The sequence below is a fragment of the Sceloporus occidentalis genome, unplaced genomic scaffold (genome assembly GCF_023333645.1).
Source record: "Sceloporus occidentalis isolate IW3139 unplaced genomic scaffold, rSceOcc1.0.p SCAF_4, whole genome shotgun sequence".
In the NCBI taxonomy this organism is placed as follows: domain Eukaryota; kingdom Metazoa; phylum Chordata; class Lepidosauria; order Squamata; family Phrynosomatidae; genus Sceloporus; species Sceloporus occidentalis.
The window spans coordinates 177,578,761-177,598,485 of NW_028316984.1; the positions used below are offsets into that span (position 1 = coordinate 177,578,761).

Here is a 19,725-nt window from a genome sequence, read left to right on the forward strand (position 1 = left end):
AAAAAAAAACTTCTTACATGGCAAAGCAAAATCTTTCTTCTGTTATATCAGTCTGACCCCAACATTTGATTGTGTGCTCTGTCATAAATATGGCTGTCACTCCATGAAATGATTGACTGACAAGCTCATCCAAGGTCAGTGCCTATAATCATGTTGCAAATAGCGAATTAATCTTCCCGGTAGAGGCAAAGAGTCAATAAGAGAAATACGTTTCTTCCCAATCAGACTTCGAACTTTGATGCGGCAGAGGTGAACAAGTGGCCTTGGTGGCTCTGGAAATGAGAAAATAACCTCAGGTTAGTAAGTAAATAATTATACATTTGTTTTTCAACCATTTCTTGGCTTGAAGGTTCCAAATTTCCAATTTCCAGGTTCTAATTTCTATACAATATTTTTTTTAAAAAAAAACATAGAAGTACAGCTCATTTTAAAATTCCTATACCATCAAACAATTTTAAAAATTCCAAGGTGGCCACAGGGACAACATTAAAAATAGAGAAATAGAAAAAAATCATTACAAAGACAATTCAAAAGGCAGTATTAACACTAGCATCTAGTTTGGATCATCAGATTCTTGGTTTAATTTTTAATTTTTGCAGGTTAAAATATAAATGACCTCCAAATACTTGTTCATTGCTGCTTCACTTCTCATTTTGTCCCATTACAGCAGGGCTATGGTAAATGGTTTTCAAATCAGCTAGAATATGGAAGCCGACTTTAAACCATGAATACTAATAAACACAATGTTCTACTTTGGTTGCAACATGAAGTTATGGTTAACAGAGGTTCCTGGTATACACTGGATTCCTAATTCAAAGATGTACAAGATGCAAGAATAAGGATTAGAAACAAGCATCCTCTGCTATCAGAAATCCCTTTTGTCCAGAAGTACCTTTATGCCAGGTGATCAGAGAGCTGCTGCTAGAGAGATCTGCCAATAGATCTCCCCTAGGATCTGTCAGCATAAGAGCCAAGAAAGAGGTGGACTGAGGATGGAGCAAAATTATACCAGATCTAAATCTCCTCCAGCTCAGCAACAGCTACAGTGCCAACAAAACACTAGGCCAAGGCATGGGTAGTCCTAAGTAATTTCCGGCACTCCCAGACTGAAAGGCACAACATCAGCTGCATAGTGTTCACTCAGCTGGCCTCTGGACATTTGGGTTTTAGCTCTTATATTGATATTTTCTTGAAGGAAGATGCCTGAACCTCACATATATTGCATTTTAGGTTATAATGGTTTGAGCACTGGATTATGACTCTGGAGACAAGGGTTCAAATCCCCACTTGGCATGGAAACCCACTGAATGACCTTTGGCAAGTCACTCTCTCTTAGCCCCAGAGCAAGATACAGGCAAATTCCCTCTGATCAAATTGTGCCAGGAAAAACCTGGGAATGGGTCACCTTAGGGTCACCAAAAGTCGGAAACAACTTGAAGGCACAAAATTGAGTTTAATTCTTGATTTTCCTAAAGTGCCTGCATATTATGATAATAAGCCAAATGTGTAATCATGATCTGTAAACCTGACAGTAGAACGGGGTTATCCTCCTTCCCCTGATCTTGCAATCATAAGAACTGGCATTTTAACTACTAAGCCACCCCATCCCTCTCCCAATAGAAAGGAAGGTTCAAATTTCCAAAGAGAGAGGAAGGTAGTTTTCAGTGATAAATACATCAATATAGAACATGATTCTGCTAATTACTGTTTATAACTATCCCTTGGTTATCAAAGGGATAGTATTTTAGAACAGTGTTTAGATCACTGTGAGAGCAAAGAGCCTGAGTTAAGCTCAAGCTGCAGCTGAAGAAATTTATGATTTTTAAAAACCTTTGTAGCTCAGTTGTAGCCTAGAACTGCATATTGCCTCATTCCCTATCCTCCCATGAGAGGTATAATGTTGAGCACAATATTTTTTCCATGGGTTCAGCATGTGTTTTTTTTTTTTTTATGGCAAACTTTCATAATCTTTCACCAATGAAAATTGATCTAAGAAGGGAACTACCTTACCCATCTTTTTTTTTTGCACCTGCTTTCAAAAATCCTAATGTTATCACACACACAACTGCTATCATAATGCATTATATGAAATGGTACAGTAGTAACTCTAATAATTTGCTTTTGGTATTATCATACTGGGAGGGCCCATTCTTGAATAAAGAAGATTCTGCCTGGGCCAAGGGAATTGCTGCCAGTGGACTGGAGCATCTTACCAGCAAACAGCAATTTGCAATGAATCAATTACATTCCTATATAGAACCACACCCTATATTAACCAACCTGCTTTGGTTTTAATGTTAGACCACCCTTCATAACTATCAATGTGCTCCTTCAGCCGGGAACAAAGTTGCACATTGCCCACGTAATCCAAAAGAACATCAATAATCGGTCCTGCCCAACGACTTATCTCCGGTGCTGAAACCATTTCACAAAACTGGGGAGAAGAATAAGACATTAGTTAATATTCATTACTTAACTAAAGCAATTAATTAAATATATGATCTACCATTCCCATAGTAAAGCTCTTTGAGCAATGTAGAAAAAATGAAAACAATAAAATAACAACAAAAACAAATTCATTAATAAAACCAGCAGGCAATAACACTTAACCAGGCAGATAAAAGAGGAAACTGCTCATTTAAAAGAAAAGTGCATAGTAATGCATATTGCAGGATAAGAGATTATATTGCACATATGTACAATATGTATTAAAAGTGTACAAAGCATAGTTCTTAATTTACTGTCTTACTATATATACTTGTAGCCACTATTTGCTGATTTTTTGACCTGCTTCCCCCCCCCAACACACATGGTATTCTGAAAAATATCTGGCATTGGATGAGGAACTAACCCAAATATTTCCTATGAATGAAAAAACTTTAAAATTGTAACTTTAGTGACCTAGTAGTTTTGTACGTCAGGCTGAAAAATATGTAGCTAGGATATGTAAATGTAAATTATCTAAATGTAAACATGATTTATTTATTTTACAAGAAGTTTGCTTCAAGTTTCAGTCCAAACTTTAAATGAGCTACTTCTTGGTGTAGCCCCGCTCCAGAATTGAAGCAGTGTGGCACCACTTTAAATGCCATAATGTTATCCTGAAATTTGCAGTTTTGTGAGACACCGAGCTCTCTGAGAAACCAGGGCGAATATCTCATCAAACTACAAATCCCAGAACTCCATAGGATAGAGTCATGGCAGTTAAAGTGGTGTCCAACTGCTTTAATTCTGCAGTGTGTGGTTATACCTCAGGTTGCTGAATCTATCCCTCGGACAGGTACATCTCTTTGAATAGGTCCTTTACATTTGAGAGTGAAACCAAGATCACATTTACTGGCCCATGGATTGCCACCAGCTGCCCTTGCTCTGGTGTTAAAAAATGATATTTCAAATCTGATTCCAAAATGTTTTTCTTGAGACTCTTATGCTGTCTTCTGGCAATTCCACTTGAGGGAGCTATACACACTTTCATTTGGCAAATATTGGAGGGCATACATTTGTGACTGGATGGGGAGCAGTTTTCAGGGAAATTGAATGGGGATATTCTTTTATTAAGCATGTTATGCAGCTGAATTCATATTTATATAGTCCATTTCTTCTTTTGAGACTCCCTTTCTGCCATTACTGTTATGGCAATTGTAACTATTATTATTTACTCATCTACTTTACACACACCATGATGTTGGATAAACGCTGGTAAGGAAATTAAAGAAAGGTAATGACTGCTGGGAAATTGCATTTCTTCAGTAGATTGACTTTACAGGTATGCAAGCCAGACACATAAGCAGTGTCAGATTAGCTCTGTATAATATGCAGAGCGAGGTAATGTACACTAATTTTTTTCACAATACCATTGAAAGTTCTAGGTGTAAAGAGCCTGTTCTGAATATACCCCTCTGTAAAACTTGTCACTGCAGGCAATAAAGTAGCATAACAGGGAGAAAGCTTTGATTCAGCCCACTGCCTGATGTGCTAGTTTACTACATATATGGAAGAGATTTTACAAATCTATAGTACCCCTCTTGTTGACAAGTTAAAGGCAGCATATATATTAAAATAAATACAGTCTAGAATTCTATTACTTCAATGTGTGCTGATCTTTCAGCTTTTGGCCTTTGGTCTGCAGATGTCAAAACCTGCTGTTTTACATATGTCTGGTCATGTCATAGCAATTTCCAAAAAGGATAGCCTAGATCCTTTATAATTTAGCCTTAATTTAACTGCATAATGAATTCTGCATTTAGCTAACACAAAAAAACTGATTTGCCTACATATATGTAAAACACAAAATGCAAGGCTACATTGAATCAACTTTCACACAGTGTCTTATTACAGTCTTCTTTAGCATAGTTCATTGCTCAGCTCTTAAAACACCAGTAACATCATGGGAAAATATGTTTTGAGACTATCACCCTCCTCCATTTCCATTTTTAATACTGCTCTGAAAATAAAAAAATAAAAAAGGAGTATTTTGCTGCTGTATGAAGTAAGGAAAGAACAAGAATGGGGAAACAAGTTGTAAATAAGAGTTTCTCTCTTGGTGAAATAGTTCAAATGCCCTCTAGTGGTATTCAAATCTAATCTCTCTCAAAGTTATATATACTCTAAATTTTTTAGCAACCCACTTTCTGAGTTTCTTTTCCAGTGCAGCTAAGCACCATCCTCCATGCCTAAGATGTGAATATCGGCAGGCTTGGGAGAAACATCAAGAGGGATCCCAATCCCAAAAAGAAAGTACAAAAATTCTTTAGAAACATAAAACTAAGGGATGGAGGACTTCCATGAACAGCTCAATGAAGCATGAGCATACTCAGTGGGCATCGAACATTGACAAATTGCCTAGAAATACTGAGGGACAAAAAGTAATTAGTGGTGTAGATAGGGCAGCTAGAATGACATATCCTGAAAAAAGCGTTGGAGAAGTGGCTGGAACTGTGCATAGAGGTATGCTGTAACATTTTGTTGCACATCCCACTTAATATGCACATTTCTAAGTTAATATTAACTGTTTCTCCTCTTTCCCAGTGGTGTGGAGAAATAGATTATTATTCATTAGTCTTTCAGCAACTTTCATTGTACAAAGTTCCTTCCAGCACTTCAGGCTTCGTTTATATTCAAGGTATGTGCATGAAAAGGGGCTTAAGAGGAACTTAAAGATGCTGATTTTAAGCACCCACTGAGTCCCAAACCTATGCAGATTTTTTAAAAATAAAAATCCAAGATGAAATACTGCAAGTTGACTCTAATCACATACAGTTGACCCTTCTTATATACGGATTTTTTTATACACAGATTCAAGCATACACGGTTTGAAAATGTTCAAAAAAAGTATAAATTTCAAATAGCAAAGCTTGATTTTCCATTTTTTATAAGGGACACCATTTTGCTATTACATTATATTTAATGGGACTTGAGCATACACGGATTTTGTTATCCACGGGGGATCTTGGAACCAAACCCCAGCGTATAACAAAGGTCCACTGTATTTGGAAAAAACTGCCTTACAGCTGGACAAGATGTTATTATGTCTTTTGAAAAGTTATTTTTTGGGACCATAGCTCCTAAATTTTCAGTGACCATAGCTTATCTCTACACTTTCTGAATAGTTATTCTTTTTTTCTGAGCTGAATAACATATGCCACTCAGACTGGTAGTGGCTTTGTAAAATTTTATATCAAGGCATTTCCAACAGCTGATATTTAACATATTTTAAATTAGAACAGCCAGAGACTAAAGGTAGAGCTTGTTAAGGAAAATGCAACATGGGACATACAGTGAAAGAAATAAAACATGTATGTGAAAGTCACAGTGACTAAGCAAGAGCAATTAAGAAGCCACACAGGTGAAAAAGCTAATGTAATTTAGAAGTTTTGAATGTCAAGGACAGAATTATAGAATGTACAATTGGAAACACCTGAGATTCATTAAGTGTACAAGGTGAAATGATGAAATTCTTAAGTATGGGTTGAACTATGTGAACCAATCAAAATGGATGTACACGCCCACTGGGTGGAAACTAAGTGGGTGGTGTTTGACAATGGCTATAATAATTGCTATGTTTGCCAATGTATTTTGTGGGTAGTTGTGGAGTTGTGTGAGTATTGAAGATTGTAGAAATTGTGATTTGTAGGGCATATAGTATTTGTATATAGTAGAATAAAGTAGATCTTTTATATAAGACTACTGAGTTGTCTGGTGTCTTGGGTGAAGATACAAGTGTCAGCAGAATCCTGGAGAAGTTTGGAGACATCTGAGGAAGAAGAGTGAGAAGGCTTGGAGAGTTTGTCAGAGTCTTCAGCCTATTCTCTGAAACTCTGCTGCTTGGAAGAAAAGCATTAACCACTGACCAAAGCTGGTCAGCTCTGCTGCATAACAAGGTGGTGAGTTAGAGCCAGAGGTGAAGAGCTACAACTCCCATCATCCCTGACAGAGCTTTTATGTTGTTATCTACAACTGATAACGTTCTCCCACTTATTGTTCTTGTGTGCTGTCATTTCCAACTCATGGTGTCCAATCACAAGGTTTTCAGGGCTGAGTGCATGTAGTCCCATGTTCAAACCATACCACACTGTCTCATTTAATCATTACTGGGCTTTATTCTCTTTTTAGATTTCTGCTCGAGATTAAGATGACTTTGGATATGTGACCTTTCATTTGCCATTCATGTGAGTAATTCTTCTTATCCCAGGTTGAAGCCAGTCATGCAGACCAGCACAATATGTGAACTGGCAGATCTCAAACAGAACTGGCAGGAAATCCTGTGAATGCTGCAAGCAGAGAAGATGGGAAGTGTCTGCGAAAATGAGAACTGTATAACTGGACTCACTTGCTACATTTCTCACCTGTGTGAGTAATTCTGCTTATCCCAGGCTGCAGCCAGTCATGCAGACCAGCATAATGTGTGAACTGGCAGATCCCATACATTCACAAAAATATCTTAGAGATGATAAGAGGCAGCTTACCTGTACACTGTTTTGCTTTTTATTCACCTGTTGGTCATTATACCTGTCCCTTCTAGTATCAATGGGAGGATGTGGGCCACACCCATACTGACACTTAAAACAGGAGTAGGCATCACAGCCTAAATCCATCAGAAATTTCAACAGAGAAAGGTACTTCATTGAAAACATGATGGTAGCAGGAAAAGTAGTAGGGTGGGAGGCAATGTAGGCATCAATGTTGGCTCCGTAGTCAAGAAGCAGCTTCATTGTCTTCAAGCAACCGTGGCGGATGGATATGAGCAGTGGGTTGATGAGGTCAATGTTGGGGTTGGCCCCAGCCTCCAGAAGCAGCTCAGTAGCAAAGATATTGTTGTTAATGACTGAAAAGTAGAGGACACTGGTGCGCCTGTCTTCATAAAGACGGGAACGTTCCTCTGAGAGAGTGGCGTTCACATCAAAACCAGCCTCAACCAGCTCTTCTAAGACATCATCGCGATTGTTTTCAGCTGCCAGATGCAGAGGACTGATGCCACTGCGCTTGATTCGAGTGCGGCTGGTTACTGGGAGAAGCATTTTCACAATCCTGGCAAAAAAATTAATCAAGGGCCAAATGTGAATCCAATTACTTTCATAACCAAGAATGTTTTCCCACAATCTAGGAATCCTCTTATGACAGGTGTTGTGCTAACACATCAACTGAAACAAAATCATCTCTGCTGTCAACCTGATTATAACAAATGACCACAAGAGGCTTGGGGAAACCAATGGCCTTGTGTATATCAGGCTCATGTGCAGATTACATTTACTCAAAACCTTGAAGGCAATGCTGTGGTGAATGGCAATTCCTGTCCCATATTCTCCTTGGCTTGCATACCCTGAGGCTATATCTGCACTGCAGAAATAATACAGTTTGTCACCACTTTTACTGCCATGGCTCACAGTTATGGAATTCTGGCATTTATAGTTTGTTCTAGGACGAGAACTCTCTCACAGAGAAGGCTAAATATCTCATAAAAACTACAAATGCCAGAATTTCATAGCATTGAGCCATGGTAGTTAAAGCGGTATCAAATTGCATTATTTCTGCAGTGCAGATGAGACCATAGTCACCAACTATAATGGAAAAAGGCAAAGGACCAGCAAAGGCTAACATGTTTTCACCATATCGTATTCTGCATTGCAAAGACCAAACTTACCCACCGAGATGCATTTTGTACTCAAGAAGGGGATGGGCAGAGGAGTAAATGCTTATATCTGAAATATTCTTGAACAATTTGTGTGAGACAGGCTGATTGCATATATGAAGAGTTAAAGCAGAGAAAAGGTCTAAGCTAAGAATAAAGAACTGTTGGCCCTCTGGGTTGTTAACGACTACACAATCTTTTACCATTGGCCATACTGCATGAGTTTGATAGGAATGTGTGTCAAAACATCTGGCAGGCCAAAGGTTCCCGATTCCTGGTCTAAACAGCTGGAGCATTTTTATTTATTTATTTATTTTGCTAATGAAAAACCTTAGGAAGAACAACTACCAGCTTATCTACTTGCCTTTACTCTTGCTCTCAAGACATTATGCCTTCATCAGAAGGAAATAATGAAACCTCCTGAGGAAATTCATGTCCAGATGATATCTCAAAACAGAGAGGCTGACCTCACTCCAGCAGTGATGCTCCCTGGAAGGTGGAAAGCCAGGGTGCGCTTTAGCTGGCAAGTGTCCACTAATAACAAATGCTTTGTAATAGCCATAATAGCTTACAAGTCACACACAGTGCTGAAAGGGGTATAAGCCAAGTACTAGCATTAGTCATCCTTCTGCAATTTACTGGGATTTATTAAAATTTAAGGTCTGAGATGGATTTCTTGCTCAAGCAGGCTTCCTACAGCAGAGTTAAAGAGACACTACAATGTTGGTTGGCTACTGACATTGTTTCAGTGAGACATATGTGATCAGTGTTCTTCTTTGTTCACCATGCATATGATGGATTTTTGCATGCCTTCAAGTCATTTCTGAATTACAGTGACCCTAATGTGAATCTATCACAGGGTTTTCATAGCAAGATTTGTTCAGAAAGGGTTTGCCTTTGTCTCTCTCTGAGGCTGAGAGAGTGGGACTTGCTCAAGGTCACCCAGTGGGTTTCCACAGCCGAGCAGAGATTTGACCCTGTTCTCCAGCAATCCAGGTTAAAAGCACTACAAAAATTATATGAAAGATAATCAGTTCACACATAAACCTTGAAAGAATATTGATAAAATATAATTTCATATAAAATATCTTTTATCTTTATAAAATATACTACCTGGGCATGAAATGCAATTTGATCACAAGTACAGATAAGAATGCATTCAAGTATATTTGTAAAAACTGAACTGATCATACCATCAGTACATACATGAAATATAAAATAATTTATATAAACATTTAAAAGATGTTGTAGCAATGTATACATTATCCTGAAGTGTGTGAGAGGGGAGAGAAGAGGGGGGAAAGGAAGGGGTGTATATGTTGGTATAAGATTCTTTGTATACAGTTATATAAAACATTTTAAATTTCATGTACAAATTCATGGTCTTCATGTTTTTCTTTGGTCCTCTTTTTGTCTCTTTGTTAGTATTCTTCCCTCCTTTCCATAATGACAGGCTCATCTGCAAACCTTTCTGACTGACTTATTTCTTTAATTAATTCATGGCTTCATCTTCACTGCAGAAATAAAGCAGCTTGATACTACTTTAACTGCCATGTCTCAATGCTATGGAATCCTGGGATTTGTAATTTGTTGTGGCACCAGTTGTCTGGCAGAAAAGGCTAAATATCTGACAAAAACTACAAATCCCAGGATACCATAGCATTGAACCATGGCAGTTAAAGTGGAATCAAATTGAATTATTTCTGCAGTGCAAATGCAAGCTAAATCCTGCTTTTCTCCCACCATGAGATCCATTACTTCTTGATAATGCAGATTAGCCTCCCATTATATGATGTCATTATGTATATATTTAGGCATCAAGACACAAGAAATTAAATAACCACCATTTCTCAGTCATAAATGCTAGTGGCTGTGCTAAATAATGTCTCACTAAAATCAAGGAGTTGACAAGCTCAACATACACCTTCCAAACAAAATGAGGCCATCATACATAATAGATAATAAACAGGCAATCTGCAAAAAGTGAAACACACACACACAAAATCTCTTTGGCGTTTCTGATGTTATGGAGCCTTCATGTCCTGGCAGTAACTCTGAACATGGAATTTCTGCAGGGAATTACATATTAAATCCACATGCTTACAAAGAGAGGTCACCGTGAACAGTGTTGTTGTTCAGAATACCTACGGGATTAAAAATAACTGGCTACAGAGAAGGGGAGCAAAGTGTGTCATTTACATACTTTGTATAAGCCACTACAGATGCGAAACTCTTTAACACTTTCATTTCACAACTTTTTAATAAATTCTTGATCTTTAAATAGTGTTAAAAAAATCTTTAAACCATTTCTGATCTCATGAATCAATATTAACCAATTTTTGCAAAATGAAATTCTATGTGAGGCTTTGTTTGTTTAGGTTTGAAGCAGAGAGGGGTCCAACTTTGCTTCAGTGACTATTTTATCCAGTATGTAGAGAAATCTTGTAGCACCTCTGAGATTAACTGAAAGAAAGTAATTGGCAGCATGAGCTTTCATGTATATTCGACTATAAATTGACCTTATGTATAAGTCAAGGGCAGGTTTTTGGGTAAAAATTACAAATTCTGAAATGACTCGTGGATAAGTTGAGGATAAAACTTAGGGGCATGAAGGAAAACAATGTAAAAGAACATACAAAATTCCAACAGGCATAACTCTTTGTGTTAAGATTAAAGGCTGGATGGATGATAGAATAGAGGCAGATCAGTGCTTCCAGGACAGATATGCTCTTGCCTTTCACCAGGGGATGGTTTCTTTTTAAATATGAACTAAAATACAGTACTTACATTGACTCATGGATAAGTCAGCTTAGGTTTTTTGGGTCAATTTTTAAATTATAATTTCTAGATTTATACATGAGCATATACAGTAAGTCTATGAAAGCTCATGCTGCCAACGTCTTTCTTTCAGTTAGTCTCAAAGGTGCTGCAAGATCTCTCTACATATTGATTCTACAGATTAACATGACTATATCTTTGTATTTTATCCAGCAATGTAGTCAGTTCTTTTACTCTAGCTCTCATGTCTCAAGTCGAGTCTCACGTCCTTGAAAATACTTTCAAGTTGAGACTGAAGTAAAATCTTAAATCTGGGAGCCCAATCTAAACAGGAAAAAAAAAGGTGGTGTATGTTTCTTGGAGGGGAACAGCAAGCACATTAAACAATGGGCTTGAGGTGGGGCTTGAGGTCTGCTTGGCAGCTTGTCCCTGCTGCACATCAAAGAAACCTTCAAACATTTTAGAAGGATCCTTCCACTATAACCCCATTGCCTAATACATTTGCGTTTCCCTCTGAGAAACACACCCCACACTCTGGGAGTTGGCCTTGCCTGCTGCACAAAGCCAATGATGCCAGCAAAAAAGAAAAAAAAATAACTAAAAATATACAAGTTGCACGTCAAGTCAAGTCAAAGCATCATTTATTGCCAAGTCGAGTCCGTGGCAAGTCAATGAAGTAAGCTGAAATCAACTTGAGTCTGAGTCAATTGACTCAAGTCTATGTCACTGATTTTATCCTGCAATATTATATCAAATTGAATTCTTTGGCTTCTGTTCTGTTACTGACAGCTATCCACTAACATTTTATTTACAAAGGGTTCAGCTGCTTTACTGGTGGTACTTAAGCACAGGCTTAAGAGTCATTTATCAGGGATACTCTAGTTGCAAGCTTCTTGCACTGAGCAGGGCTCTGGACTAGATCAGTGCTACTCAAAGTGGTGGCCTATGGATTGGTGATGGTCCATGAGACATCACCTACCAGTCCACAGCAAAATTTCAGGAAAGAAAGAAACAGGTGTATCCCTTTTGCACAAATATAGTGCCAGTCCCTAGCACATTGTGGTGAGGGTGGAGGAATCCCTACCTATCTGTCAGATTAGATATTTTAAGAAGCACTGGACTAAATCAATAACCTCATGGGTTATCCCAACTCTATTATTGGATGCCTAATATTGTACTTTGGTGGTGGTGGTTCACGTTGTTTCTGATTTATGGTGACTCTAAGGCATTGTGCAGAGGGGGTTGCCTTTGCCTTCCTCAGAGGCTGTGAAAGTATGATTTGCTCAAGATCACCCAGTGAAATTCAGACCCTGACCTCCGAAGCTATGTTCCAATGATCAATGCTGGCTTTGATATCCTATGGTGTACTTTGGTATCCAATGGAATTAGGACTTTATTCCCTTCCTCTACTCACTGTTGCCCTCCACAATGCCAAAAAACCCTGCTCCAAGGGGGTTTCTAGTCCTCCACGGCAGATTTTAGGGTGCAAAGGGAGACAACTCACTAACTTTGGCAGAAGCAATGATCTAACAAAAGCATATCACTGAATACAAGCTCAGAATTCTGACAGTCCTGCAGAATAAACAAAGCAACTTACTCGTAATAGCCTTTTTTAGAGGCCATGTGGATAGGTAAGAACCCATTCTTATTGGCTTTGTTAGCATCAGCACCCTGGGACAAGAGAAATTCCACAATCTTCTCATGGCCATTTTTAGCAGCTTCAAAGAGTGCAGAGGCTTTGTCACTGGCCTGGGTATTAATGTCAGCACCTGGGAATGAAAGAGATATAGGGCACCATTCAATTTTAGAAATTTAGAATCAATTGCTTATGGTGACATTTCTGTAATAAAGACGATACTGTATGTAGACTTCTCATGGTATTAGTGTAGTGACATAAACCATACAAGGACTGCTTTGAACACAACACAGCATTCCTACATGTAGAGAATACAGTCAGTGCTTTGTATCCATGGGGGTTCCATTCCAGAACCTCCTGCGGACGCCAAAAACTATGGACCTCAATTTCCATTGATTTTAATGGTGACAAAGCCACATGTATGCACCTCCATTGGGGACAATGGGGTTGAGATATATGTGGGCGCTTAAACCTGTGGATGGCAAGCCCATGGTTGGCAAGAGCTGACTGTATTTTGCTCACAAAATAAGCAGGGAGGGGAGCACATTCTCTTTGGGGTATTTGGTTTTTGTCAGAAGGTTAAAGCAATACACAGTTTGAAAATAATTCATTAAAAATTAATCCATTGCCCCTACTTTGTGAAAGTATTGAACACTTGTTTTAGTTTGTTTGTTTGTTTTAAATTTTGAGTCTCTATGTTGGAGAAAGGTGAGATATAAGAAGAAAATAATAATAATAATAATAATGCAAATTTTTAAAATAATGGTTAATGTCTTACTATCAGAGGTAATCTGAATGTGAAGGGATTTTTAAGCAATCTTTAGTAATCAATTTTTAGAACCAATTTAAAAAAATGTAAAACCAATGTATCAATGACATATTAATAACAACTGATATTAATGAATTATTGTTTTTAATGGATTGATATTAGCATATTGGCATAAACACTCATGACAGCTAGGCCTAGAAATACATTTAGAATAAATATGTCACATATATTTATTTAGAGCCAGTGTGGTATAGTGATTTGAGTTTTAGACTAGAAGGACTCTGGATATGAGGATTCAAATCCCACTCAGCCATAGAAACCCAGTGGGTGATCTTGGGCAAGTCACACTCTCTCAGCTTCAGAGGGGGACAAAGGCAAACTCTGAACAAATCTTGTCAAGAAAACTCCATGATAGGTTCACCTTAGAGTCACGATAAGTAGGAAACAACTTGAAGGCACATAGCAACACATTATTTATAATTACTGTATAATAATAACTGATAGTGGATGGATACCCACATTTTTGCTACAGTTCTGAACTTTTTATATTCATAAGGTTTTTGAAATTAGGATGAGGGCTAGAGGTTGTCCACCCCTGATTTAAATGGTAAAAGGGACATCTTGTCTATGATGTGTTTCCTTGACTGCATTGAATTTAATGCGTAAGTCCTTGCAGTCAGGGCTTGATGTGCCTGTCAGAAATAATGTTCATACCGCATGGTCATGCTACTAAGGGTGGGCATTTGTTTCTGAAATAAAATTTAAAAATAATGGATGAAGCCGGGAGCCAGTTTGGCATAGTGGTTTGAGTATTGGACTACAATTCTGGAGACCAGAGTTCAATTCCCAGTTTGGTCAGGAAACCCACTGGGTACCCTTGGGCAAGTCACATATTCTCAGCCTCAGGGAAGGGAATGGCAAACCTCCTCTGAACAAATCTTGCCAAGAAAACTCCAGGATAGGGTTGCTTTAGGGTTGCCATAAGGCAGAAACAACCTCAGTGTTTGGATAGAGACAAAGAGAACACTGGGTGAATGGACACATTTTCTCTCTCTGTATCAGCCACTCCCTCTTTTCTCTTTCTGTGGCACGGTACAGACCACCTAAAAAGAGTGGTCTGCCAGTGCCTGTTTTTCCGCCAGCGGGAAACCACAGCCACCAAACCACATGGCGGTGTAACACGTATGCCACTGGCGCACTCATTACATAAGCCCTGCATGGCACTTACCTAACAATGGCAGCACCCATGTATATAGGGCGCCACCATTGTTACGCCCTCGTCACATGCTAGGGTTGCGGGGCGTGTGGGCGCGCCACCCCAAGGCAACCTTAGCACATGACGAGGGCATCACGAAAGGCCCGTCTGTTCTGGGCCTTTGCCATCCCATTTCTTCCTTTCCTACCTCCTTTTCCTCACCTGGTCTGGGACTCAAAGTGATTACTTTCAGAGGGTTTTAGAAATCAAGCTGAAGGATAAATAGGATAAGGCTGAGGACTGCATGGGCCCAAGAACTGTAAGTACTTGCTCCATTATAATCTATGAAGTCCTACACTATGAAATCCTAACATGTCAGTCCATTCTTTCTTGCTTGACCACATAGGCTGCAGTCCAATGTATACTAAATTTGAGAATAAGCCTCACTGCACAGCGTGGGACTTGATTTTGAAATAAACATGCATATAATTCAGCTGCAGAGGTCTCTGCCAAAGAGAATCTGCTTCCCTTGCAACAACAAAAGCACTCTGTTGTGTTTGGCACTTTTAACATAACTGTATCTAGGAATACAATTACAAAGTCCTAAACTGGGCTACTTCTTAATGAGAAAGAAATGGAATCTTTATTTTATGGCAAACATTCTGCATTGTATGTGTAATAAAGTTATTACATGGGTTCTCAGAGGGGCTTTTAAAGCCTGGAATAGTTACACAGTTTTATTAGATTTTTCTCTTGTGATTCTTTTGCTGATGCTGCTCATAGAATCACATAACTGTAAAGCTAGAAGGATCCCAAAGGTCATCTAATCCAGCTCCCTCTCAATGCAGAAAATACACAGCTAAAGCATCCCTGACAGATGGCCATCCAAACTTTGTTTAAAAACCTCTCCCAAGGGAGAGTCCACTATCTTCCAAGAGACTCTATTATGAAATGAAACTATCAGGCTGTACAGACCAGCCATAAAGGCCGACATGAGGGCGGAGTGGGGGTGTGGTGTCTGCATGATGCATGCCCCGACTCTGCCTCCCATGCTGGCATGACACCGTGCACCCCACCACATGGTGGGCTGCATTACAGTGCATCCAGATGACACAGCACCAAAGGAGCATAGAAAAGCCACAACGCTGGCAGCTATGTTGCCCTTTCTGAGGCGCAGAAAAGAGCCACTTTTTACAGCTCCCTTTTGCACTGTAGAAAGGCCAGATTGGGGCTGCAGCATGCGGTTGCCACAGCCCCTATTTGGCAAAGAAAGAGGTGGCTGCGGGCCGCACCTTAGGGGCGGTCTGTACAGCCTTTTGTCCTCTTTCACACTACAGTTATAGGACTTTGGGATTTATAGTGGGCTGCTCAGCAGACTGTGAACCCTAACAAATATTTCACAGAATCATAAAGTTGGAAGGGGCCTCATAATTCCAACCCCCTGCTCAATTCAAGATCTCCAGCTAAAGCATCCCCAGCAGGTATCTGTCCAGCTTCTTTCTGAAGATGTCCAGAGAGGGCTGTCTCTCTGGGTAATTGGTTCCAATGCCAAACCACTCTCACTCTCAAGAAGTTCTAGAATAATTCCAAGTATGGGCCTCTAAATCTTGCTCAGAACCTCCTTTCCTATGAAATCTTTCCTTTTTATCTGACATTGTGGACCACATGTATATTAAAGCCTAAATTGCATAATTGTCAGTTGCTATTTGATGTTCTTTTGTTGTCTGTTTTATTGAATCATTTCCTGTATTGCTATGTATTTTATATGAATTATCTTACTAGACAGGCCCCTTCCCCACCACCACTCCCTTCTCCTTCTGTGTCGTGTCTTTTAGATTGTAAGCCTGAGGGCAGGGAACCGTCCAATTAAAAAGATTGTATGTACAGCGCTGTGTAAATTTACAGCGCTTTATAAATAAAGGTTAATAATAATAATAATAAATCTAGTTATTAGTTCCAACTACACAAGACCCATTGAATCAGTGGGAATATAGTATGCCAGCACTGATGTACCATATATGCTCAAGTATAAATTGAGGGCATGTTTTGGGGGTGAAATTATGGATTTTGATATGACCCATGGATAAATTGAGGATAAAATGTAGGGGCATGTAACAAAACATATAGAGAACAGAGCAAAGCAACACGATACAAAAGGACTTACAAAAGTCCAGCAGGCGTAACTGTTTGTGCTCACCCTAAAGGCTGTGTGGAGGAGGAGGGAAATGTGATAAATCTTGGCTATGTGATATGGGAGGGAGGTGACCAGATACAAGCAGAGCTACGAAAACATACAAACATGTCAAAAAGGCTGAAAAGTCAAAGCACAGAAAATGGTGACTACAGCCCGGTCCAGACGGGCCTATAGGGTGCCCTCATCACGTGCTAGGGGTTGGCCGAGGGCACTGTGCCCACACGTGCCTCAACCCTAGCATGTGACGAGGGCGTCAAAATGGTGGTGCCCTGTACAGATGGGTGCCACCATTTTTATGCGACAGACGCCTAGCATCCGCACATCGCAGCACCATAATAACATCACAAGTGTGCCATTCACTGCAGTGTCATTATGGCGCCTCACGGGTTCTTTGTGCTCCGTGAGGGAGCCGTGCGGTTTGTCCTCTGCGACTTCCACATGGAGCAAACCAGGACGCCGGCAGACCACCCTTTTTGGGCGCTCTATACTGGGCCCACATTAAGCAGTCATTATAGCCTTCACCTTTAATATGGTAATGTTGCCTGATTTTAACACAGAAAAGCTGACAAACATACATACATACAGTAGAGCCTTGCCTTACGCATAAGCTCAAGCCCTATTCAATAGAATGGGGCTCGTGCTCGTGGTGGCATGGCACACGCACACCATGGGCACACGCACCATTCAGTAGATTGCAGTGCAGCTTCCACATAAACCGGAAGCTGCATATGGTGCACCTGCGTATGGAATGGGCATGCTGTACATAAATGTCTTATCCAAAGTATCTCAATGCTACTTTCAGGGACAGAGCCAAAGAGCTGCCATTGCCACCATTTTTTTCACCCAGGAATTCAAAAAGGTCAGAGATGATGCCACAGCAGAAAGCAGACAGGGGTTGGTGCTTCTTTTAGATGCTCTCAGGGTGGACTAAGCTCTCACCTTTTGCTACACTACTCAGAGAAGGGAATTGTTCCTTTTTGATAGGAGTTAAAGTACAGTACTTATATTGACCCATAGATAAATTGATTTTTTAAATTAAAATGTATATACTTATAAATGAGCACCTACAGTAATTTCCACTTTTTCAGTTAGGCTGTTCCATATGAGTCTAACAACTGGATTTAGGCTTCTGTTTCCTGAAAATTACTGTAAACCTTTGACTTCTTCCTTCTGAAAGACTTCCTGATAGTGCCAGTAAGAACTAGCCCTCAAATTTTATATTGCCTATTGAAAAACTCACTATAACTAACAAAGTCATAGCACATGAAATGCAAGTTTTTAGTTCTACTTACCACACTTGGCAAGGTATCGCAAAGCTTCTAAGTGACCGCTCTCAGCTGCCACAAATAAAGAAGTGATTCCATAACAATTTGTAGCATCAATCTTGGCACCTCCTTTGATCAAGAGTTCTGTTATGTCTAAATCATTTCGAGCAACAGCTTCATGGAGAGCAGTCCATCCCCGATTGCAACGGTGATTTGCATCAGCATTGTACTGCAACAGCACCTGTACGGCTTCAGCATTTTTGCGTTCACAGGCTGTCATTACAAAAGAAGGTTAGTTTATAAATCTGTATTTTAAAAATGTATTTAATTTGGAACAATTAGCAATAGCAATAGCAACAGCAATAGCAACAGCATTTTACATTTCTATACCACTTCACAGTGAACTCAGTACTCTCTAAGTGGTTTACCATCTGCAAGCCAATTGCCCCATCAAGCTGGGTACTCATTTTACTGGTAAAGGAAAAAGCTGGGAGGTGAATCCCTAAACAAACACAAGCAGGTGAATGAGCAAAAAGTTTAGGGGAAATGGACACTCGGCAATTTTATTTAAACATGTACTGGGATGTCCCACACACAGTAGCAAGCTCCCAGTCCTAGGCAGGATATTTGGTCCATTGGGAGCTACAACTTACCCATAGAGACGGGATGTCCCCATACACCTTATAAGTATCTTTCCAAGATTGTTTCATTTGTACATGACCACTGAGGAAGACACATATGTCGAAACGCGTTTGGTCAATATCTAGTATTTTGTAATGGGCATACTGCATTATCCCTTTTTAATTTGTTAGTCATTGTGCACTCCCTAACCGGTTGTATACCCTTTTATCTCATTTTGTGAGGCACAAATGAACTGATATTTTTTGTACTGTATATGTTCCCATGGGATTTGCAGTTTTCTGGCCCAGTACTGATTGTTCATTTTATGTGTATGTCTGTAGGGCATGGCCCACAGGCTTGAATTACTTTTTATAGATCGCTAGCCTTGTATTTTAACATTTTTTAAAATACATTCATTGCATTTTAGTGCAACACACTGTTTAAATAAAATTGCCGAGTGTCCATTTCCCCTAAACTTTTTGCTCATTCACCTACTCATTTTACTGACCTACGAAAGGTCAACCTGGAGCCCTGCAGGATCAAACTCACAATGCTGTGGCTGCAGTACCAACATTTAACCACTGTGCCACCAGGGCTCTGATACTAGTGAATATATTTGTTCTCAGATCTGCTAAACATAGAAGGAATCATGTTGTAGCTGCCTAACAAAAAAAATGTATTAAACAAAGATAGCAGCTTCTCAGGAAAAAGAGATGGCATCCCTAATTTATTAATAATAAATAATAATAATAATAATTCAATAACTATGGGTAGAATTCTATTGTTTAATCCCAGCTAGAGAAGACCTATTGAGTCAGAGGCTGCATGTTAAGACAACAGAAACGTAAATCCTATTGATTCAATGGTTCTATTCTAGTCAAGATTAACAACAAAATTTGTGCCTGTGTTACTTACAGGGACATAGCCAGGATTTTGGGAAGGGGAGGGGGGGGTCCAGACTAAGTGCCATCATTATAATGGGGCTTGGGTGCGGCGGTGCAGCGCCATGCATCATTAATTGTATCTAATGGAAGGGGGGTCCGGACCCCACAGACCCCCCCCCACCTTGACAACGCCCGTTATTTAAGTGCTCAAAGACCTTGTCAGTTTTGGTTTCTCCTACATTCATTTTTTTTAAA

General features: G+C 39.5%; 1 protein-coding gene across 2 annotated transcripts in view; it reads right to left on the reverse strand.

The window, feature by feature from the left end:
* Positions 1 to 19,725, reverse strand: part of ASB2 (ankyrin repeat and SOCS box containing 2) — a 39,544-nt gene continuing 19,819 nt past the window's right edge. For both annotated transcript variants that reach the window (XM_089522447.1, XM_089522446.1), the window contains 5 exons: positions 17,993 to 18,238; positions 12,504 to 12,675; positions 6,966 to 7,527; positions 2,281 to 2,434; positions 1 to 272 (listed from right to left, as the gene is read on the reverse strand). In XM_089522447.1, the coding sequence (XP_089378573.1) occupies positions 136 to 272; positions 2,281 to 2,434; positions 6,966 to 7,527; positions 12,504 to 12,675; positions 17,993 to 18,238 (1,271 nt within the window). In that variant the 3' untranslated portion in view covers positions 1 to 135. The remainder of the gene's footprint in view (positions 273 to 2,280; positions 2,435 to 6,965; positions 7,528 to 12,503; positions 12,676 to 17,992; positions 18,239 to 19,725) is intronic.